This window comes from Coptis chinensis, chromosome 2 (genome assembly GCF_015680905.1).
Source record: "Coptis chinensis isolate HL-2020 chromosome 2, ASM1568090v1, whole genome shotgun sequence".
NCBI lineage: Eukaryota > Viridiplantae > Streptophyta > Magnoliopsida > Ranunculales > Ranunculaceae > Coptis > Coptis chinensis.
The window spans coordinates 106,700,076-106,724,926 of record NC_141457.1 but is presented as its reverse complement, the minus strand read 5'-3'; the positions used below and the strand labels follow the sequence as shown (position 1 = coordinate 106,724,926).

At 37.9% G+C, this 24,851-nt stretch overlaps 2 protein-coding genes, 1 long non-coding RNA gene and 1 pseudogene across 5 annotated transcripts; 1 reads left to right on the top strand and 3 right to left on the bottom strand.

Annotated features, from left to right (window-relative positions):
* Positions 1 to 967: 967 nt before the first annotated feature.
* On the top strand, positions 968 to 1,688 carry LOC147520167 (uncharacterized). The gene is made up of 2 exons (XR_015212476.1): positions 968 to 1,374; positions 1,488 to 1,688. It is a non-coding gene; the product is annotated as an uncharacterized LOC147520167 (long non-coding RNA).
* A 1,354-nt stretch (positions 1,689 to 3,042) lies between these two features.
* LOC147520166 (peptide-N4-(N-acetyl-beta-glucosaminyl)asparagine amidase A pseudogene) lies at positions 3,043 to 5,246 on the bottom strand (annotated as a pseudogene). Its single transcript, XR_015212474.1, has one exon. The product of XR_015212474.1 is annotated as a peptide-N4-(N-acetyl-beta-glucosaminyl)asparagine amidase A pseudogene (transcript).
* Positions 5,247 to 9,322: 4,076 nt separating this feature from the next.
* Positions 9,323 to 12,288, bottom strand: SDC (ascorbic acid mannose pathway regulator, putative (DUF295)). Of its 2 annotated transcripts, XR_015212475.1 has the most exons (3): positions 10,952 to 12,288; positions 9,738 to 9,930; positions 9,323 to 9,539 (listed from the first exon to the last, which is right to left on the bottom strand). XR_015212475.1 is itself a non-coding variant. In XM_086591648.1 (2 exons), the coding sequence occupies exon 1, from the start codon at positions 12,158 to 12,160 to the stop codon at positions 10,952 to 10,954; it is 1,209 nt and encodes a 402-aa protein (XP_086447774.1). In that variant the 5' UTR covers positions 12,161 to 12,288; the 3' UTR covers positions 9,323 to 9,539. The 2 variants fall into 2 exon arrangements, 1 of the variants encoding a protein (XP_086447774.1); XM_086591648.1 differs by lacking the exon at positions 9,738 to 9,930.
* A 6,347-nt stretch (positions 12,289 to 18,635) lies between these two features.
* Positions 18,636 to 19,909, bottom strand: LOC147520164 (uncharacterized). The gene is made up of 3 exons (XM_086591647.1): positions 19,476 to 19,909; positions 19,128 to 19,392; positions 18,636 to 19,026 (listed from the first exon to the last, which is right to left on the bottom strand). The coding sequence occupies exons 1-3, from the start codon at positions 19,603 to 19,605 to the stop codon at positions 18,807 to 18,809; spliced, it is 615 nt and encodes a 204-aa protein (XP_086447773.1). The 5' UTR covers positions 19,606 to 19,909; the 3' UTR covers positions 18,636 to 18,806.
* Between the last annotated feature and the right edge of the window lie 4,942 nt (positions 19,910 to 24,851).

The window sequence follows — 24,851 nt, the reverse complement described above, 5'->3', positions numbered from 1 at the left end:
CGATAGAGTTCACGAACTCCGACGAGTTCAAAACTCCGACGAGAATCACGGCATGAAGAATACGAAAGAGTTCATCGAACTCGAAAGAGTTCAAAACTTCGACAGAGTTCACCGAACTTCGGCGAATCGACATGAAGAATACGACAGAGTTCACCGAACTCTGACAGAGTTCAAAACTCTGACGAATCACGGCATGAAGAATACGACGAGTTCACCGAACTTCGAAAGAGTTCAAAACTCTCGGCCGAATCACGGCATGAAGAATCTGACGAGTTCACCGAACTCTGGCGAGTATCACGGCATGAAGAATACGACAGAGTTCACCGAACTCTGACAGAATACGGCATGAAGAATACGACAGAGTTCACCGAAATTGTCGCCGTCTTTAAACGAGTTGATCAATCATAACTATAATCATAGCAACCTAAATTAAATCAAAATTCAAGTTTTTATGGTATAATGACAATCCAAGTGTCAATTAAAACGTTCCAATAGGCAAGCACCATAACCAAAAGTGCACTATAGTTGAATTGCCAAATGATACCTGTCAGAGAAGAAGAAACCAAATGAAGAAACCGAATTGCCAAATGATGAGAAGAAGAAGCCGAGAGAGCCGTAGAGAGAGAGAACCCAATTTCGGTTTTTTTTTTTTGTTAGATCGGTTTTTTTTTTTCTTTTTTTGAGAAGATGATGAGGAAAATACGTTTTTACCCTCATTGAGATCTTCAGATCTTGAGTGCGAGATCCGACGGCTCAAGAGAAGAGTGAGATAAGGGTGTCAGTATAAGAGTGCCACCCTAGACAAACCGATATATATATATATATATATATATATATAACACTGCTCACTTAAAAAAAAAAGGGGGTGTACAGAGATTACTGAACTAGAGTACATACAAAAATCAACTTATCTTCAAGATAGAAATAGGACGCAAATAAAAAGTGTAGTTCTCGTTGTGGAAGTAGTATTCTGTATTGGGGGTAAGAGTTATCTTTTTGTGGGGATAGGGATCAACTCTGCCATATTTTTGAGCCGGGTGTGATACTGTGATTAGTAGAGATTTTTCTCCTGAGGACGTACATCTTCCTTACTGACGCCGAAAACTATTGTTTCAAGAGTTCAGAGAGCTGATTTGTATCTGTATGGAAGTCACAGAGAATGACAAAAGACCACTTTATAAGAGAATCAAGTAAAATGATAGAAGGTCTGAAGCTCTGATAAAATGGTACAGAAAAAAGGGTCCACCTAAGGAATCAAGAAAACATTATTGGAGAGAATCCACAAGAGATACAAAGACCTCCGGCTAGATCATCCTACACAAGTACTCCTCATCCTTTACATGCCACCCCCATGTCTATATGCTCTGGCTTAAGGTACAAATCTCCTATCTTAGATCTGATGAAGTTATATTTGATATTCAGGTGTTTGTTTACGAACAAACTGAAACTTTTTGAACTCACATACAAATGCTTATTGAGCATTACAGTTTTTAAAGAAGAAAAAGGCAGATTTACCAATATTGGAGGCTTCTCAATGGGGTCTAACCCACAAATTATCACCAAACCGAGAGAAGAACAAACAAGGAAGAATATAGAGAGAGCGCAGATTCGAATGGCATGTATGCAGACTAGACCTATTTCTGACGGATTTGAGTTAACTAGATCTATATTCTTTATCTTTTGGAACTGAGTATTTTTGTGCTATGCATAGGTGAAACATCCTAAAATAACAAAAGCATGTATGACCGATCAATACCCCACACAAAACAAGCAACCTAAACAGTGAAGGAAAAACATGAAAGTCCTGTAAGTAACATTCAAAAGCTCCAAGGATCTGAAAACCATAAACAAAGACGGCCCACGCATAAGCCTAAACTTTAAGAAGAGGTTTGTGCAGAATTCAAGTCCATGAGACGAGAGCATGTAATGATGTAAGAAAAACAGGAAACTCCAAAACACAACAATTTAAAGCAAGCAAGCAAACAAACACGGTATAATACCAGAACTTCACAAGGGAAAGAAGGATAAATTCATAGATATAACCATTCCCACTGAAACTTTCAACTGTATCGTTGGAAACCAAAAACACGGGCCAATATAGCTTGATACGCATCAACTTGAAGCTCAGAGCTCAAATCAATTCCAATTGGTCCAGATAAAATCCAAATTAGCTCCATCAAATATCAAAATATTGTCTTCACGAAGCACAACACAAGTTTCAAGTTTACCGTGATTTTGTCTTGTGCAGAAGACAGAGGAAACGATACGAGTAACACACAGACCATTCTGTCGCAGCTACACAAAACATCAACCAGACTATTATTGGTGTTTCCATTTGTCATGTCTTTAAAGAAGTTACTACTTACTAGGCCACCAGATCAACTTAGCAGTTTCTTTGCAAGCTATTAGTTGAGGAGGATGCCTCAGGGAGAGCTTACCAGATAATGTGTGTCTGTGTGAGAGACTCAGTTGAATTTTTTTCAAAAGCAATAAAGCCCTGAAGAGCAATGACTAAGTGTATCTATACTGTCCCACATTTTGACTGAGTTAGCTTGTTATTTTCACCCTACTTGATCGAACTAGAAACAACAGTTAAAAGTTCAAATAAAAAAGTCTGTTTTGAGATTGGATACAGAAGCATGAGAGAAAGAAGAGAATGACAGAGACTGACAAAGACTGAGATTTAGATACATAGAATAAAGACATTGATCTAAGATAATTCATTGCATTGGATAATAAGGGAAGGATGAGGTAGGGTGCAAGGGTTTCTGCAGCCTTTGCCGAATGAAATAAATCTGTCTTCTTGAGAAAATGACATTTGTAAATAGTTGATTGAAATACAATCCCAACCGCATTTTGCAAAATTACAAGATTTCCAACAGTATTTTGAAAGAAAAGGAAAAAATAAGCATTAAGCACATGAGCATAACCTGTAAGGCTGTAACCACTACCAGACATTCCATTATTTTTTCCCTTGACTAAGCTTCCTAGTTTGGAAAAAGACAAACCATTCTTCCTTGGCCAGTTTATTGATTTCAAAAATTATATAAAAGCAAAATTTTCACTACTTCAAACAAGCATTGGCATTCATAAATCACAACAAGATGCTCAAGAGATACTATGCAATAGTTGAATCAGCAATATTATTGAAGCAAATTACAAAAAGATGGTGAGATATCCAGCATACTCCTATAAAAACCAAAGAGACTTACTTACTTCCCGGTTGGGTGCGACAATGGATCATAGCTTTTCCAAAAGTATCCCTTTATAACCAGGATTAGGTGAACTTCTTGATTAAACCCGTCTAAAATGACATAAACCACGTTCATTGTATGACAAATCAGATGGCAAGGAAAGGTCGCCATCTTCCAAACAGATAGCCTAAACTATGTCGTTTTCTCCCACTGCAATGGTTTCCTGATTTATCATATAGAATGGTGTAGTTTGAACTACTTACATTCCTAAAGAAGCAACCTCCAGTACCATCATAGTTGTATACTTGTTGAGTACTTCCCAGCCCACTGGTCACCAAGTTTCCCTTTACCACTATAGAACCTTGTCCATTCTGCACATTCTTGAGTGAGCTAGCTAAGAAGCCGAACCGGCTCGACCCAAAAAACTTCGCCTCGTTGTATCCCAGGGAGACATTCGCGATTGAAGTGTAACTGCCATTTCCTTGGTCCACATTCTCATTGTACAAATAAAAAGGAAGGTTTTGGAATAATCTGGCCTTGTAGATATGAGATGAGAGTTTGGAATCAATGCTGTAGTTAGAGTTAATTGTTTGACTCACAATTTGCAAACTTCCATTTTTCCCCATCCGCATAAAGTTTGTGAAACTGAATTCTTGGAAGGAATGTGTAACTACCTTTCCATGAGACGACTCCACCCATCCACTTGAATAGATAGACCTACTTGCCTTAGTCAGGAAAGTCCCATCTAGACCACTAAAGTTTCAAACCAAAGACACCGCAGGAGTTGGACTCTTGTATTCAATCAAATTTCCCTTAGTTTCCACGCTCTTACTGTCCAACCATATATGCAAATTCGCGTCAATGTACCACACATCCAAAGCATTTGTAACACCAAATCCAAACTTATGTTCCATTCCATCCAAAATTCTCCCCAGAAAAGGAGTAACTTCAATGTCGTAAGAAGGAAGATCAAATGAACCAATTCCAGTAATCGGTCTCCAAAGGAGTGGATTAACCCCTCCGGTATAGATCACAGTAAAAGGATAAACAGCACCAACTGCCTTACCATCAAGACTGATCAAAACTTCTCTAAAAGGTCCATTCCCAGCCAAACCCGTAAGATTATTGGCAACTATATAATCATTAGGAGGATTCCCATACCAGAATTCATCGTTCTGATGGAACGACACGTACATTTCCAATACCGCCCTATATGCATTTCGTGGTATGGTAAATTCCTTCAACTGTACATCAGTAGAATTCTGAACTAAAAACCATTGCCCATCATTCAATGGCAGATTTCGCGAAATGGGTAGGACTAAATCAGCAGAAGAATCATATCCAAATTCTAAATTTCCAAAATGTTGATTAAATCCATGAAGGTGCTGTTCTAGTTCAGCAGGATAAAAATGGAATGTTACATTAACATGGTATATTCCAGTATAAGTTGAATCAACAAGATTACCAAGATAAACAGCTAATGTTTGAGGATTCTTAAGCAATGAAGAATACCTTGTAATATCTTTCTCAACACTCCAAACTATCCCAGTTGCTCTTGGTTCAGCAGTGCAACTTCTAAAAATCTCAACACCACCCAACCAAACACCAAAAATGCGATCAAATTGCCTTCCTTTACATGTTGCTTTCCATTCGAGTACTATTTTCGAGAAGTTTTGTGATGGGCAGTTTTTAGGTGGGTTGTAGTTAGCAAGAACAGGTGGTTTACCATAAGTGTAACCAAAGTCATGTTGAAGGACAAGTGTAGAACATGGTTTAGTTTTTGGTAGTTTTATTGGTTTTGTTACTTGGAAATATTTTGTAATGGGGATGTCTTGTTTTGCATTTTGAGAGAGTAGTAGTTGTGATCTTAAGAGTTTAGTTTTGTGAAGATTTGCATTTGATGTAAATGGTTGGTAAACAAGGATGACAGAAAATGTGAAGAAAGCTAGAAAAGAAGAAGCACCCATTGTTAGTTGGTGATCAACTTGAGTTAAAATGTCAAGAGTTTAAAGAGATTGGAGATGTCCCATGTCGGTGAAATCTAAGGAGTGTTATTTGGAATGTTCATAAAGATAAGTTTTTTATGAATGGGGAATATTGGCCGTTGGATCATAGCTGATCAGATCAAGAGATATTTCGGAATTTGGGTTTCCAAATTTCTAAACATCAAACAACAAACTACGATCATCAACAAACAACGGTTTATCGAAAAAAAAAAAAAAGATCATCAACAAACAACAAAATCAAAACCAGATTCTTAAATCTTTTGATGGGTGTGCAAATCCACACTTCAATAATTGCTGCTGGAATTGATGGTCTTCAGAGGCATCTGAGCTTACCTGAACCAATTGGTATGTTATGGCATTTCTTATACTATGGTCTTGGGTTTCCCTTCTTTGGTAAATGGCAACAATTACATACGTCTATATTACATTTTTATGATGTTCACTCTTAGAGTTTTACGTTTTATATTACGATTTCAATTTTAGAAATTATGGCTGGGGATGTATGTAAGGGTGTATACAGTTAAAAACTTAAAATATCTTATAATTGGCCTGAATATTCTTGCAGAAGTTGACCTTAAATCCTTCGTAGAATTTGGCCTTTTCTGCCTGATTCTAAAATTTATATTTAGAGTCAGAAGTGTGGTAAGTTTATGGCTTTATTCTAATGCATTCTTATTGGTCACTTCTTACTTGTTGACTCTGTATGTGCTTTTGAAAAAACAATGGAAGTTGTGGAATGTCTTGCCTGTTGTGCCTCTAGATTAAGTCTTCCTAGACCTTATATTCCGAAAACCGTTATTTATGATTGGTATAGTTTCCTGCTCGACTGAAACTATATTCCGATACCAGAGCAATAGAATGCATATTATCTGGGCAGGAATAAACTTCACGTTGTGATATCTGTAAAAGCAGTGTTTGTCGAGGTTCATGTGGGCGACTCGTGTATGCGTTCTAATGCTTGGAGGGAAATTTGAACACATATCATGTTGACATGAGGTTATCCATTCCTGAGGATGTAACTCTGTGAAAACACAGAAAAAATCACTGGAAGGTGATGTAGTTTCTTGTAGGACAACAACAGAGGCGCAGCAAACATTTTCTTTAGACCACAATGGGGAGCTTAAAATGTGTTGTAGGCTTGTAGCATCGGTGTTAGATGTCAACGAAATTTGGTGGTTCAAGTTGATTGATTTGGATTATCGAAAGTAAAACTGAAGGAAATGCGCAGAAGGTTGCCTGGAGATCTTCTCCTGGGAGATGGAAGTTGTACTCCCGCAGTTTTTTTTAAAAAAGGTTGTTTGTTTAGACGTTTGAGGTTGATTTACTTGACAAAAACTAGCGATGTTACTGTTGTTTCCAATGAGGTGGATCAGAAAGAATGGATTAAAAAGAATTGCTTATTTTGTGTGAATCCTTTTGATTGTCTGATAGCATGTATACTATCTTTTTGTTTTATAATTATATATTTGTGTATATATTTTTTTTCTACAGTCATGTTGCAATCCCTGTCAGTATCTTTGAGCATGAGCTGAGATTATTTTGGAAATCATTCTTGACCAATATGATGAATAATCGGAACAATTGAACAATAAATTTTTGTACACATAGTTATAAAAAAAAAGTCGAACTACATAGTTATCATGATTCAAGCATAACCCAAGTGGGTGTTGACCAAACCGAATTCCCTTGCCACAATGGTTGTAGTTCAATGCAATTATTATCTTTTAAGTCGAATACTCCCACATCGTGACCGCCACCCAAGCCATTCTGATGTTGATTCAAGTGGTCGTCTGTGAAATAGATACAATCCCCTTGAGCTGAGAAACGAGGAACTGGGATCAGGACAGAATGATTTTGACCCACGAACAACATCTGGTTTCCTAAGTCCCCCACTCTCTCGCACTGGCCGTAAGTCTCATCATCAATCTGATTGAGCTGATAAATCGTGAATCGCTTTGTTCTATAAGTAGAATCAGGTTTTGTCTCTATAAACCTTGTAGCGAGTAGCAAACCCCTTGATGTACCAGCCAAATACATCTTGTCACCTTTGAAAGTCCATGGAGGCGTAACTTGTGTCACCATAGAAGAAGCAAGATCACACCTTACAACTCTTCCATATTCATCGACAGCGAAGAAGTTGTTGGAGTGATATATAATATCCTCATAGAAATTCTTTTCATGCTCAGTAACTGTCCATGTCTTGTCCCCCACCTTACAGAAAGCGAGTTTCCGAAGCTTACCATATATAGCCATGACAATGCATTCATCATGTCCATTTGCAGGATTGGATGATAAGACCACTTTATGGATGTTAGTTTCTTTCGCATTGTTGCGACAAAAAATACTAGTTATCGAACTTTTGAAGGGCTCAAACACTGATTGCAAAGTAATACCGGGCCGCAGTTCATCATTACAACATGACAATGGAGGGAGTTGGAGTTCTGCTCTTGTAAGTGGATTGTAAAGAGTGATTACTAAACTTGAGTCCACCATAATTAACCAACCATGAGACGTTCCACAACATCTTTTTCCATGGGATTCAGGAAGGAACACATGCTTCTGCTTACCACTAAAGACATTGACAAGTGTTCGACCAAACTTGTTTGTCAAGTCTGGAAGCATTAGCCAAGGAGAATTTTTGGATGTTAGTACTGTGGTGAAGGGACTCAAAAAATTCTCGGAAGCTTCAAACCAGGTTTCTTGGTGTTCAGACATTTCTTCAATTGAGACGTTGTACAAGTTTTCCATTTTCTTATTCTTTCCTTCTTTTTCTTTTTGACGTTTCACAAAATTTCTTGGCTAAAAGAGACTTCTTGGTTTTGGTTGAAGAAGCTGCTATATTGTCTCCACTTATATACGCAAACAATTAAGCTAGAGCTAGACTTCTAATTTGAGTCGCATCTGGAATCAGAGTCCAAATTATAATCGGACAAGTAGCTAAACTGTCTGGGTGTTTGCTGAAGATCAACACAGCAATATTGGGTAGGTTAGTTGAAGTTTAGAACGCGTTGTCTCGAGTCTCGACTTACTCAAGGAACTAAATTTCGGAAACTTTCGTTAAAATTTTGTGAAATTTTTCGTTTTCGGTGGTTAGTGAAACATTTCGGACTGTACATTTTATGTTTGCAAGTTTTCAAAGTTTTTTCGCTAAACTTTTGGTTTTTTTTTTCGATTTCATTCATTATATACATTGATATGCAGTTTTTAATGAAATTTAGAGAAAATTTTGAAATAATAGCAAATGCAATAATATTTTAAATAGAGACTAGTTTTGTCACTTTAGCATTTAGTATTTACTTGTTACTAAACACTAAAGTCCTAATCTTTCTCAAACATTTAGTTAGTCATCCAAATATTTGAGAGATTCATCATTTCACCTTGGTAAATTTGTATTCTCTCTCCAATCCCTCCATTTTGATTTTTTTTTGTCTTCTAAACGTTTGATTATTGAAATATGTAATATAGGTGCATTTGAGAAGATTGTTAATTTTGAGATAAGGAATTGTTTCTTTTGGTTGGTCATTTTTAGTGTATAGACATTTAAATTTGAAAGTATAGTTGATGCCCATATTTTTTATTTTTATTAATGTATTCACATATTTTCTCTTATTTTTCACAAAAGTTTTTCAAAAATTTCTATATTTGACCGAAAACGAAATTTAATTCATTGGGACTTACATAGATCCAACTATCCAAGTGGAATGTGGATTTTATGGACTTAAAGAATATTGGATATTGGATTTCTGATGTTTCATCAATTAAAAAGCCCATATGCCATGACAGAACAAACTATACTGGAATATCGCAGACCAAGATTCTATGAATCGAGGCAGACAAAGTTACCAGTTACCACCCGTCAACGATTCAAGTGCCCTACAAAGGTCAATTAAATCTGATTTTCTTTATAGCACTAGTACACCACTACTAGAGAATTCCAAAAGTTACTTATCAAATCACACTTTTTTCACAATAAGACATACTCTACTAATCAACTTTACATTCGCAAGATAAATTATTCCTAATCTCCAAGTAAAGGTGTAAATGTGTAATGTTTGTTAATAATTTACCAATGTACCTGGTGAAGCGTTCTGAATTGAGAAGAAATGTTACAACACCAACATACATCTGAACATGCTTTCTTATTTGTTATTCACTGACATGCTACATGCGTATATAATTTAAATCGATCAAACAAGAAGAAATAGTAACAATAACAGAGAGGACTAAAATAAAATTTTCCATGCTGATTGCTGTTGGGCTATCCATCATCCCGGTTTTCTAGCAGCACAATTTAAAGGGCAGCCACCTACAGGCGATGAACTCCCTCAGTCCCACCTGCCTGCATGAAGCACACAGATGAAAATGTTGCCTTAAGGGCGTACTGCCAGCTTGCGTATGCTAAAGGACAATACTCACTGAAACACTCATAAAAACATAAAACATATAGGCCCAAGTCCCCAATTGTATATGTGAATCAACTATCAACCAAGAAAAATAAAATGTACTTCAACTCCAACAAACTCATCAAGATCATCACCTTGGAGTGTAGTACAAAGGTGGTCCTTGGGTGGCTATTTTAAGTGTATTTCCTTGGGAGCATATTTTAAGTGTGTCGTCCTTCGGAGACTATGTAGAGAGTGAATGCGTAGTGCATCCTTCTCTGCTCATTGTTCACCCTTTTATTGTAAGTGCATTTCCTCCTTAGCTTGTAACTGCATCTTTTTCTTTCACTAAAATCCAAAATAAAAATAGTGCTAGTTTATGATGGTAAAAAAACATACAATAAGACACACAAACAGAAGTGTCTACCACTTAAAAAGGCAGAGAAAGTATCATTACTTCCACAATACATGCCTAACAACCTCAGAAAGCTACAAAAGTCAAAAGAGCAACTGTAAAACCTAAACTTATGTAAAGTGAAAGTCTGTTTGGCTTGAAGTGCGACAAGCCAAACAAAACCAGAGGAGAAAGTACAATCATTACATCATGCTGAAGCTATTCAGCGAACTATTGAGACTATAAATGCTGTTGAAATAAAGCAGACTTGGGGTGGCATACACTTTCTGCCCATGAAGTTTATAATTTGGATTAGAGTCTTTATTGTGGAGTAAGAGAACCTAACAAAAGCTGTATTCTGGAATTTCTACTCTTCAATAGTGCATACTTCCTGAAATTTTAGTTTAGTTGTTGTTAATTGTCTCATTACGGCAAGGATGCACCAAGGCATAACAAACTACCTCTCAGCCTATTCCCGTTGGTATAATAGAAAATGTTTACTATGCGTCAATCTAAAGAGATTTTCAGCATTGAGGGTAAACATTTCAATCCAGAATTTCAAAACCCTGCAGGTCTATCACTTCTCTCTGCCTCTATATGTTCTATAAATCCGTAAAAATTTATTGATACGCTACATCATTTTACAGCATGCAATCCATTTGATTCTATCAAACACAACAAGAACAAAAATATATCAGAATACTAGAATTTCCTTCGCATCAAGTTATAAGTAAACAAATGCATAACCAACATTAAAAAGTCATAGCATAGAGAACAAAAAGAGAGAGCAGATTATACACTTAATATCTTACCAGTATCACTATCGGTGTCAAAACAATTCTAATGAAGAGAAGATCACTATCATAAGCAACATTGATCACCTTAATATAATATATATGACTTTAACATCAAAATTAATTAAAATGACTAGTATGCTGGTTTATGAAATAGAAAACAAAGATTGCAAAACCTTACTTAAGAAGTTGTCGCAGTAATCCACATTGGAGGAGGCCAAAACAACTGAGAGTATCCTGCATACGAAGCCAATGGTGCAATACTACCATTCTCCAGACTAAACACGCCTATAGAATGACGATTAAATGCAGTCTCCTCTACCTTAAACGATTGAAAGTACCTATCCGTAAAATATATACAATTCCCTTTACTTCCATACAAATCAGAAGCTGGAGCACAAAAGGAGCAATTATCACTCAAGAACAATAACCGGTCACCCAAATTTTTGAGCTCAACCCAAGTCTTCTCCCACTTATCCAACCTATATACTATAAATAGCAATGTAGTATCCATAACATAAGTGTCATCATTAGGAACATAAATTTCATTATCATTCCAAAAGTTCAAATCATCATTACCATTTTTCAAATACCTATCAACTAATAACAACTCACCATCCATTTCCACTAAATACTTCTTATCCCCACCAAAAACCGGACCGGCAACTTCACTAATCGTAAGATCAGGAGCAACAACTACAGCTCTACCAGTCCCATCGACTGCGTAAAACCTCCCCTTGAAATGAATCACATCTTCGTAAGGATTGGGCATTTCGTCAATTATAGACCACACATTATCTTTCAATCTAAACAATGCCAGTTTACCAGAAACATGAATAGTCATAATTACATAATCCATTTCATTACTCCAAGGTGGAGTTGGAGAAAAAATGACCTTCTCTCTATACACATCACCTGCAAAAGACAATGGCCATTTATCGGCATATCGAAGAACATATTCTTGGCATAATTCAAAAACCCGAAGATTCAAAATGTCGAAATGTTTCGGGAAAGTTTCAGGTAAGGGTTGGATTTTGGATTCGGAAAGTGGATTTAAGAGATGGGATAAATTGGAATCATCTTGTTCTAGTTTAATAATCCAGCCTTCGTTTTGTTGGTTCGAGGGTGAGCTGACGTGGAGGATTAGACGTTTCGAGAGATGGAATAAACCGGAATCGAAATTGGAAGGGCGAATTGGGATTTTGTTTGGGAAAGTGTGAATTGGGTATGTGATTGATGATCTCCATGTTGAACAAACGGACCGGAATCGAACAAGGTCGATTGTGGATGGGATTTTTTTTGTGATCTGGTCTAAGAGATCTTGGGGAAGTTGTGACCATTCTGTTGCCATTTTTTTTTTTTTTTTTGGCTGCGCCAAATTCTTATACATTTGGGCCCTCGGGCTGACTAAGCCCGACGTGTTACAGTGGGCATCCAGCCCACATTGACTGGGCCGGTCTGATTAATAAGCCCATCTCCATTCTTTCCAGATGGTAAAATTGCTACCCAAGCCTCGTCTCTCAAATGTTTTTTTTATTGGGTTGATCAAGTTGCGCCAAATTCTTATACATTTGGGCCCTCGGGCTGACTAAGCTCGACACGTGTTACAGTCAAGGCCTGGGCATCCAAGCCCACATTCACTGGGCCGGTCTGACTAACAAGCCCATTACTACCCAAGCTCGTCTCTCACATTAAGGATTCAAGGAGCAGAGAGAAAGAGAGTGACTATGAAGCACTGTTGTTGTTGTTTAGTGATTTAAGTCTCTCTCTCTTTATTCACAACCGAAAGTGCTCTAAGGATGGGAAAGTTAATTGTCTTATCATTTGTATTGGATTAACCAAGAAAACAACGGGGAAATGATTAATTACACTAAAAAATCAAGAAATTCATGGCTCACATAAACTCAAGTTGCGCAAGTGGGGTACACTCCATGTGGAGGTGATCGATCAGTTTCAAGAAATTTAATTTTGTAGGTTCACAACGACAACTGAGTACTGACTATAGTAATCTATCTCGAAGCAAACTATGTAGCTCTGATGCAATTTGGTATGTTTAGATAATAAACCAGATCATCTTACACCATTTGACACACCGCACATACCGCGAGCTTGAACAAAATTGCACAAAAAGCTGATTGAACAAAAATCGCACAGTACTCCAAGACACTTAGAATTATAGTGCTGAGAATTGAACTCTCAATGATAACGTGAGAAATATAGTAGTTTAGTTGTCCATAAGAATTCTCTTAGTCCATTAAAAAACATTTAGTCCATTAAAAAATATATACATGTGTCATTTAATTAAATTAGATTTTTTAAAACTCTTCTATATTTTGGAATCACTATATCATAAAATCCTTTTTTTTTTCTAAAGGTGTACTTATTTGTTAATAATATTTAAAAAATTAACTATTCTACTGTAGAGGTACATTTTAGTCACGACTTTACAATCTCGGAGAATAAGATTTGTATAAGATATCTGATTGAACTCAGGTCGGTGTTCTGAGCTGCCTACGTATCCAGTTCTCTGATGAACTGGAATCAAGTCAGACGTAGTTCATATTGAGTGATTGAGTTGGAGATGGAGAGAATGTGAGCCTCCTCCCTTGAGAATGGAGAAGACACCTTTTTTATAGCGATCCCTTTTGCGGTGTCTTGATGACTGCTTTTACTTCTTCCGTTACGAAGTAATGATCTGTCATTAATGATGCTATTGACTAGCTTGCAACGGTTACGTTTCCTAGGTTATTTGGACGACCTGACCTTAGGTCGTATGCACGACCTGTTTGTAGTCTCCACACGTGGTCTGCCATGAGTGGTTGAGAGTAGAGGGTACTGACATAGCCCCCTTTCTTTATATCACTGTTTGTAGAATAGTGGTGTAAAGAAAGATAATAAAGGAGACCGCGTGTCTTACTTGGTTGAAAATAGAGATTGCTACAAATTGAATTTTCTGTGTTTGTAGGCTGGATGTCGTTTGTTGCTAAGAGCCTTGTTGGGAGTTGATATGGTAGGTCCTACGTTGTAGTGCATAGATCGTAAATCGTATGTTATAGATTTGACTGATAATTAGCCTTTGAGTGGTAATTATAGTTGAATCAAGTTTAACCCTATCAGAAGCCTTAAATTGATTTGTAGTCCTTTTGGGGGTACCATGGATTGGATTTGAGTGGTAATTACAGTTGAATCAAGTTTAACCCTAGCGTTGGTGTTAAGTTGATTTATACACCTTTTGGGGGCGTTTTTGTTGATAGTTAACCTTGTGAGGGGTGTCACTATGATTGATAGCTAGCCTTTTGGGAGCGTCACTATGGTTGTTTATCGTTGAGCGTCCTTGATTGCGATTTGACATTGTAGTGCGTGGTTCGAACTTGATCTTTAGTAGGGCATCAAGCTGATTGGTTGATAACCAGCCTTTTGGGGGCGCTATTGTTGTCATAAATGTCATTTGAGTTGGCTGATTAGTAAGCCTTTTGGGGGCGTTATTATGATCGTAAATGCCAATTTGGTTGGCTGATAGTAAGCCTTTTGGGTGCATTATTATGATTGATAGTTAAGCTTGAGCTGGCGTGCTTATAGCTAGTCCCCAGTTCGTAGTAGAAGCAGCCCTTTGTGGGTGTTAATGTTGTTTAGCCCCAGTGTTGGAGCTTGGTTAACATGTTTAAATGGCAATAACTTATCCCAGTTTGGAGATGGCTATGGCTAACCCCCAGCTTGATTGGTTTGCAATAAACTGCAAGGGAGTGAACTTCCATTTTACAATTCGAGCGACTCACTGGTTTGTAGTATATGCAAACTGTCGAGGAGGGAACTGCGTGCGTTGAATTGTTATATCTGATTTGGGAACACTTGGATGTTTCTCGGTTTGGAATTGTTTATTCCTTGATTCGACAAAGTATTGCTTTCCCTTGATTTGTTATTGCTATTGATGATGGATATGTTGGCAACTTTTTGTGTGTGGTATAACTCCATGGCGAGCAAGCTTTTTTAGATTGATTGACATTATCGACGCGAGCTTTATGGTGTGGTCAGTCTGGGGTGACCTGGAATATTGATGTTTGTTCAAGCTCTAGTGAACTGATGACAACCTGTGTACAAGCTGAACTGACAGTGATTGTGTTCGAGTTGAATTGATAGTTGGAATATTGGTTGCTTCTTCTAGGTTGTAGACCCTTGCTCGACTGAGTTGAGAAATGACTTGATATGAGGGGCGACTTGACATGAGGAATACTTGAGCTGAGGACGACCTAATCAGAGGACGACCTGATTTGAGGACGACCTGAGTTGAGGATGAGCTAATCTGAAGATGAGCTGATCTGAGGATGACTTGATCTGACTTGAGGATGATCTGAGCTGAGGACGACGCCCGATGACCTGATAAGAGGATGAGCTGACTTGAAGACGACTTGACTTGAAGATGACCTGAGCTAAGGATGAGTTGATCTGAGGATGAGCTTACTTAAGGAAGACCTGAGCTGAGGATGACCTGAGTTGAGGATGAGCTGATGGACGAGCTGGCTGAGTGATGTAGGAGGATATGAGTCAGATGGTATTGAGTTGTAAGATTGCACATTGATGGCACTAAAGTATCATGAGTTGGTGGATCAGCGCAAAGATGACAAGTAATCGTGATCTTTAGCTAATGGGAGTAAGTTTAGATGCGTTTTGGTATTTTACCCATAACTTTGGCTACAGTTGTTAGAATCACGCGTACAACCCCAATTCGAAAAGATCTCGACGGTGCGCATCTGTCACCATTGAGTTTCACTCCGTGGTGGCCATTTTGAAGTCAAAATCTACTGTTTCTCTTTTCAAAATCACCTTTTTCGGTTTTGTCCGACTTGAAATGATGATCTTGTTGATCGATGGACGACCTGGATGAGGACGACATGACTGATGACAACCTGGCTGATGGAAAGCTGATGGACGACCTGACAGAGGTCTTTGCATGAGATATGGCTGAGGTTTTGATATAGCTCTGTGATGAGTTGTGCTGGTGTGCACTTCTCCTCATTGATATAGGTTCATAGATTAGCATACTCTGAAAATTTTGTTTGAGATTGGTCGAACCAATACCTTAGATAACCTGGTAAGGAGCAACCTGTAAGCTGGATTCCTAGATCTGTATTGTCACCAATTCGCCATAAAAGAACGTGTGACATGGTGGTAGTTGCAGCCCTCGGGTTGGTACTAGATCGACTGCAGTGATCTATAAGTATGAAGCATATCTTGCAACATAGAAGTATGCACAGATTATCCAAACAGATTCAAAGATTAAAGATTAGTATAAATGAAGGATAGTTGAATGTAGACTTATCTCTTAGAATCTTGACTTTTAAACTGGCGTCATTGATAGTTGAATGGAAGAATCTTGTTGTTCCTCCATGGTGGTTTTATTAAGTTTAGTGGGCTTGAGAAAATAGTGTGAATGTTTTTCTCAAGAAAACAAACCCACGCATCGGCAGCAATGTAGAGGTACATTTTAGTCACAACCTTACAATCTCAGGTCGGTGTTCTGAGCTGCCTACGTATCCAGTTCTCTGATGAACTGGAATCAAGTCAGACATAGTTCATCTCGAGTGATTGAGTTGGAGATGGAGAGAATGTGAGCCTCCTCCCTTAAGAATGGAGAAGACACCTTTTTTTATAGGCGTAGATCCCCCTTTTGCATTGTCTTGATGATTGTTTTTACTTTTTCCGTTACGAAGTAATGATTTGTCATTATTGATATTGTTGACTAGCTTACAACGGTTACGTTTCCTAAGTCGTTTAGACGACCTGACCTTAAATTGTATGCACGACTTGTTTGTAGTCTAGACACGTGGTCTGTCATGAGTAGTTGAGAGTGAAAGGTACTCACATCTACCGAGAAAATTCCTAACATAGTTTTAGGGTGAGAATCAAATTCCCACTAAAGTGACAATCTAAGTCTTGTTAGAATTCTAATTCTCATCAGTTATTTGTAACCAAACACACATGAGAATAAGAAAACCCACCAATTTCAATTAAGAAGAATTCTCAAGATTGCCAAAATGTACTCTAATGGGTTGATTGAACAAAAACCTGATTTCAAGTTAACGAATTACCTTTGCGTTTACTAACAAACAACCACAGTTATTATCGAGAAAAAAACAACAACTGCAGATGGGCCACTGGATTAAAACATTATGTCCTTTCTTCGTAAATAACGTTTGTGACCAAGCAGTTTAGTCGACAGGTTATCAATAATTTGATGGCAAATGGTCTACATTTATGCTGGACATCACTGGCATTGCCAGAGTATTACTTTTTTCATTTTATCTTTTTCGATAAATTCACAAAGATTGTTCGTTTTTAGTTTTCCTCTTTTTGCTAAATTTAGCATCGATCTTGTATTATTGGGATTAACGACAAAAATCATCCCTAAACTTGTCCCCATTTTCATTTACACCCTAAATTTTTTTTTTTAACGAAAAAAACTCAAAAATTGTATTTACTAAACGCAACAGTTAGTTTCATAAATGGCATTAGAAATATATGATGTCATTTTTTATTTTACGTGACGTCTGGCGATTATTTTCCTTACCTAACAAAAAATCAATGCCAAATCAAATTGACAGCATATACATCTACACTTAAACAAAAATCGAAATCAATTGCAAATACCTAAATCTCCAAATTGAAATCCCTAGTTCACAAAGTCACATCAATACAAGTTGGAGACGTTTGTGTAATTAATCACATACACGACAATTTAAAAAAAAAACATATTTTTGTATTTTGATGTCATCTTATGGGTTTATGGCTATGATTATTAGGATTGGAGAAGAAAATAATCCATTTATATACAATTACAGGTGACCGTTGGAGTTAACTGGCTAATTGACTTTCACATCATCCATTTCTTTCTTGTCACATTGGATAACGATGGATGTCGTCAAGTTCAGGGATGATTTTTGTCGTTAATCCTGTATTCTTGTAATACGTCACAAGTTACATATTTAATGTGTGTTCAACTTCTGTGATACAAATTTTACATCAGAAATTTCAAAATTGGAGACTTCAGATACCGTGACAAAACGATGAGATTAAATGTTCTGGCTAGTTGCAACATGAATGAATCGTAAGGATATTTTTCACTTGAGCTTCACGTGATATGTTACACCAACCAGCTTCGAGAACCGAATGAAGAAAAGACCATTTGTAGTTTTGAGATGGTGCACATTTTTTCAATCAATTATTCGAAGGAAAGTTGATTGAGGATTGAGTGTCTTATTCAATAATAATCACCTTAAACATGCCGTGAAAGATTCATCATATTGTTTAATACTTTAAGATAATATTGAAAATTAATGAGCACAAAAGCATCTAGATTGAGTTCATCGTCAATATCTCTTTTGGCCAAAGTTGTTTATTCAGGAATCAGGATTCCAAAGGAAAACGAAGACTAATCTCAGCTTTTTATATATAAAATGTATCATTAACAGATTGCTCCTCTAGTGATGCGATGGTCCCCTTCGGATTTTGTTTTACTCCACAACTTTAGAACGCTTTTTTTTTTTAAATAGTCACCTGATTTATGGAAGATTAAACTGCTTTATTGCCAACCAAAATAGAATTTGAAATATTGTTCTCACGGTGTCACCTGTGGCTGTGGGTGGTTCATGCTCAATTTATAGGGATTTAAGTTGCTCTTTAAGTTTAAAAACAGAATTTGAAATATTGTTCTCACGCCAGCTCCAATAAGTTTAAAAACCCTGATGGTGACAACTGACAAGTGTTGAAATATCACCACCAAATCGTGTAAAAGAAAAGCTTCGACCCATTCTCCAATACTTGCGTCCAGCTCCAATAATTCTCTAATGAGCCAATGAAGAACCAACAAATCCACACACTAACGTCCGTTAATATTACTTTTTTTTTTTTCTAAAAGCTCACCATGGTATATACAATATTCACATCATTCCCCAAACAACAACAAAAAAAATAACAACACATTTATCCTAGAGCGACGAAATTTCTTTGAAATTTAACACCCTTTCTTTCTCTCTCATTCGTCACGAAATACATCTCATTGAATAAGTCGAAACAGGTGAATCCATAGCTGGTGCAGCATACACCCTTGGATGATCACTTTCCAAACCATAATCCATCATTGGACGGTATTCCAACTCTTCATCATGATCATAAACAAACTCCGGAATCTCTATCCCATTCCTCCTCACGTGCTCCCATAAAAACTCCAACCTGTTCACAAATTTAAGTTTCCCGTACAACCTGTTGCAACACAACAAAATTAAGTCATTTATCCTGGCTCAGGTTAAAAATTTGCCGGAAGAAAATGCTAAAATGCGCAGAGAATCTAGTGAGAATATTACCCTCCGCTGAACAAGAACCGTCCAAAAGTGGCCAGAAAGAGTCTGGCTTGTAGGCCCGGGTGGACGAAATAAACTGCCTCGAGATTCTCCTTGATTGAGACTGGAATTGCTTCGTAAATCGATCGTAGGGTTGAAATTCCAGGGAAGTTTTCACTTCGTTGAACGCTCGTGTGCACGTACACGACAGAGAATGGTCTTTCTCCTAAACTAGGGAAAATTTTCTCTTCTAAATATTTCATCAACGCTTCACTACTCAATACCCTAACTGCAAAACAAAGTACCAAAACGTTAAAAACAAAGAAAACACACGACATGTCAAGAAACATAAACATTTCAGCTTTAATTTACCTGGAAGGAATTTGCCGATAACACGAAGAATTTGACGACCACGTTTATCACGACCTTGGATCTTGAAAATCTCAAGTTTCTCAATTAATTGTACTTGTTCTGAAAGAGAATCACACCTCGAGATCTGCATGATTACGAGATTAAAGATAAAAAAAGAAGAAGCAAAGGTTCAAATTATTTTATGTTTGAAGGGGAAAGAAGGGATTGGGTGATGGTTTATATAGTCAGGTGACAGGGTAGAGGGGGGGTTGAAAATTTTGTGGAAAATAGTATTTGGGGAAATCCAAAAAGCATATTCTGAAGCATCTTCGTTTTTGGATCGAGGTGATTTCTTTTTGTGTTCTGATCCATCTATTAAACAGTTTTTAAACTGATACGTGTGGGAACCACATCAAAACGTTGTTATCTGAGTGAGTTGTTTACTTGTGTGACGTAATATTACAGTTAGCCCAGCAAGTGAGTCTTAACTCTTAAAGACAAAACCGACGAAATAATCACCGGCAGAACCACTTTTTTTTCATATAATAATAAACATGAAAGACCGGGTAGATGAAATCTCCAGTCTACCCCTAAAACTTAAAAAGCTAACTTAACCCCCACCATTTTTCGCCTGTTCTTCAAAACTCCTGCAAACTGTAAACTCCCAAAAATCGTGCGCACAATCTGAGAACTCCAAAGAAATTGAGGCGTAATCAACTAATCATTCTAAAGTATTCAAATAAACCCCCACATGTGGTTGTGCTAACACTAGGAATTCAATTAATTCTTAAAATTGAGATTTTTTGTTGATTTTTGCATTATTATATCACTTGCCGAAGCCGTATTTGCAATTAGCAAGTACAACCATCACAGCCTTTGGGGAACAAAAATTCTATATTTGGGTGGAGGCTTTTTTACAGTTGTAGAGACGATCTTATAGTATGAGCAAATATTTTCTTTTCTATGGAGGAGGGAGTTAGTGGTGTTTCCTCGCTTAAGGTGAGAAGAAAAAAAAATACACATTGTTTACTTCAATTTAAACAGAATACATTTCTAAAAACCTTGTAATATGCTCACCATCTATTTGGACTATGAACATTAGTTCATAGTCCATTAGGAGTATGAACAATGATTGTTCATAGTCTGAGTGTTTATAGTTATAGTCCAAACGGACTATGAACAATCATTGTACGTTCATACTTATTGGACACTGAACAATCATTGTTCATACTCCTTGTGATTGTTCATAGTTCACAACTTATAATAACATTTACAATGAGGCTAGAAGTGGAAAATATTTGGAGGTGGCCTGGTATGGGAGGTAGTGGCAGATGGGATGGGAATCATATTACGATGGTTATGAAATTGTTTTGTCTCGAAACCATTCAATATATGGCATCATTACTGCTCAATCTAACAAGATGACTGCACTAACTCATTTGTTAAGCATACCACAAGTTCATCAACATCATCCCCGAACAAACAAAGTTACTAAAAGTCACCATGGTCATTCATCAATTTGCAAACCAAATCTTGAGAAACACGGTCCAATAGATCATGAGAACATGCAACAATTAAATTAAGCAACGGCGTCTGAGTGATATTCATCTCGACTAACTGCAAGTGCAAATGTACATGTATCATCAGACTTGTTGCGACCAAGGTTCAAAATATCGATATCGATAAATATATCGGTGTACCCAAAAACCGATATATATCGGATATATCGGAAATATCGGATATATCTATTTTTTTGGTGATCAGTCCAAACTATTTAAAATATCGAAAATATCGGATATATCGGAAATATAATATCGGAAATATCGGAAATATATCGAAAATATATTGGAAATATCGGATTTATATTAAAAAATGGTCAAAAAGTCAAACGATATATATCGTAAATATCGGATATATCGATTATATCGGCGATATAAACTTTTATATCGGAAATCCCGATATATATCGGAAAAATAAGGGTACTATATTCGGTGGATATATATCGGAAATATCGATATCGGTGTACCAAAATACCGATATATATCGGCGATATATCGGATATATCGTCGATATTTTGAACCTTGGTTGCGACTACAAATTAGAAAGGAGGCCTACTGTATCCCTTTTCTCGTCAATATGAGCTACATATATCCTTCTTTCCCAACCTCATTTCCCACAGCAGCAACTTGTAAAGGGTCTAGGCAATCAATTTTTTACTCCATTCAAATATAGAAAGAACCAATCATCTAGGCTATACTAGGAGGATCACCAACCCAGTTATTCTAATGCAATCAACAACCGGTGTATGCTGAGGAGGCTTGGGTTGCATCACTTCAACAACAGTGTCTTTCCCAAATAGAACTTACATTTGGAACCGCCGAAATGTCGATGAAGCTCCTGGTATCTCACCGAAAGAAGCTTTAGAGTTCTGAAACTTTTCGAAATTTCGATGATTTGTCGATATTTCGGCCCCAAACCTTTTTCTCCCTTTTTTTCTATGTACACCTATATAAAGGAAATAGATTAGGGTTTTGAGACAACTTTGAGAAATTCATTTCTTGGGTATTGTGGGAGCTCTATTGAGCTAGGGTTTGAGTGAGGCCTCTTGTTCTTGATTCTTGATATCTCTTGTAAACTCTCCAATCTTTGCTATAAAAGAAACTTGGCTCTTGTGTGGATGTAGGTAATATTTACCGAACCACCTAAATCTTTGTGTCTCTTTGCATATTTACTTCCTTATTTATTGTTTTGCTTGCTATGGGTGATGATAAATTAGTGGCTTTTGCTTGTTTTTTGTTGTGATAACTACCAAAGTCTTGGGTGAGTGATTTCCTTGGTGTGAGCTCGAGTTGAAATCATTTGGGATAGAAAGTAACTAGATTGAGGTGTGACTTTCTAGTGAAATCTCCCAACAAGTGGTATCGAGCTACACGAGGTGTGTGAGGAAAAGACTCCACCTTTAGCATTGGAGGCTAGGTGTTTGAGGAAATTCCTCCGGAGAGGTTCTCCACCGTTGGTTTTGATTCAAGAAAGTCATGACGACCGACAAAAGAAAGCTACAGGGATAGAGAAGTTTGATGAAACAAACTTTGGCTATTGGAAGATGCAAATTGAGGGCGTTCTCTATCAAAAGGATTTGATGGAAACGCGTTGATAAGTGAAGCTTTGAGGAGATTCCGCAAGACAAATGGGATTTGCAGGATAGAAAGGCCTTGGCCACAATCCGATTGAGTCTTTCGAAGTCGGTAGCCTTCAATATTAAGACTGAGAAGACGGTGAAGTCTCTCATGGAGGCACTTACTACGATGTATGAACAACCCTCGGCCGCGAACAAAGTCTATTTGATCACCAAGCTATTTAGTATGAGAATGTCGGAGGGGACATCCTTCAAGGATCACTTAAATAAATTCAACCAAACTAAGGACCAATTGGAGTCGGTTGAGATTACATTTAGTGATGAGGTGCTAGCTTTGGCGATACTTGGACAAATGCCTCCAAGTTGGAAGGCTACGATTCGCGACTATTAGTGGCTCATGGAATGACCAAGTTGAAGTTTGAGCACGTTGTTAGTATGGTACTAACCGAGGAAATTCGAGAGAGGATTGTCCTTCATCTTGAGGTCGGCATTGAGCGAAAAAGTAGGGGAGAAATTCAAACAGAATCGTGGTAAGAAGAAGTGGAGGGGAGATCGAAATCTCAAGCCCCCAATTGCAAAGCATTGAACACAAACCTCGAGACATAAGTGAAGTGGTGTGCTATAATTGTGGTAGGCCGCCACTATAGCCCCAATTGTCCCAAGCACCAAGAAACAACAACAACATTAATAAGAACAAGAAAAATAATCAAGAAGCTAATGTTGTTGAGATGGTAGATGACGCTTTGATATGTTCATGGAGCACAAAAAGGAGTCTTGGGTACTTGATTCCGGGCCGCGATCTTTCCATGCTATCTCACATCGAGTTCCTTGAGAACTACACCGAAGGTGACCTTGGAACAGATCTTTCTGGTGATGACCAACCTTGTGACATTGTCGGCAAAGGGGTGGCGTGCATGTCAAGATGAATGGCTCGTCATGGTTATTGAGGGGACGTCGGACCGTTCCGGTTGAGGAAGAATTTGATTTACGTGGGGCAATTGGCAAGTGAAGGATTTGTTCTGATCTTCACGGTGATACTTGGAAGATCTCGAAGGGTTCATTGATTGTTGCAAATGGTAAGAAAGATGGTACTCTCTACATGACCGCACATGGTTGTGAGTCGATTGCCGCGGGCACATGGCAAAGAGGATCCGGAATGTTTGGCACCGAGACTTGGTCACATGACGAGTGAGAAAGGAATGAAAATCCTTCACTCTTTTGGTAAACTCCCAAAGTTACGGCCGACCAAATTGACTTCGTGGAGAACTGTGTATTTGGAAAGCGTAAGTGGTGAGTTTTCAAAGAATGGGTCGACTCAAAGCAAGAAGGCTTGAGTTGATTCATACAGATGTCCGGGGCCGACTAATGTCTCTTCACTTGGCGGAAAGTCATATTTTGTGACTTTCATTGACGACCATACTAGGAAGGTGTGGGTCTATTTCTTAAGACACAAGTCAGAAGTATATGAAGTATTCAAGACTTGGAAGGCCATGGTTGAGAATGAGACAAGCTTGAAAGTAAAGAAGCTGAGATCCGACAACGGTGGAGAGTATGAGGATTCAAGTTTTAAGAAGTATTGTGCTGACAATGGCATCAAGATGGAAAAGACTTTGCCAGGGACACCTCAGCAGAATGGGGTTGCAGAGCAGATGAATAGAACACTGACAGAGAGAGCTAGGTGTATGCGTACACTAGCAGGCTTGCCCAAACAGTTTTGGGCAGAAAGTGTTAGCACAGCAGCTTACCTGATCAATAGAGGACCATCAGAGATGAAGCACAAACCAAGGAATCGGGTACAGAGAGCGTCACAGAGTATGTTGAGTTGGAAGACTTCGATGTAAGTCGTGGTATAGTGGAGCCCCACAAATGAGGATGACGATAGTAGTGACTCGAGAGAATAATGAGGATACTACACCACCGAAGTCCATCTCCACCTCGTGCCCCAAGGAAGACATCCAGGCCACATGTACCGAAAGTAACGAGATATCCACCCTCCACCTATGTGAATTACTTGCTTCTTCTTCGATGGTGGCGAGCCTCAATGCTATGATGAAGCATTGGAGGTGAGTGATGCAAACAAGTGGGAGCTTGCTATGCAAGATGAGATGAAGTCCCTCATATCTAGTGGCATCGTGGGAGTTAGCCAAACTACCCACGGGCAAGAAGGCTCTACGAACAAATGGGTGTTTAGAGTCAAAGAGGAACATGATGGTTCCCGGAGATACAAAGCGAGGCTAGTAGTCAAGGGTTTTCAGCAGAAA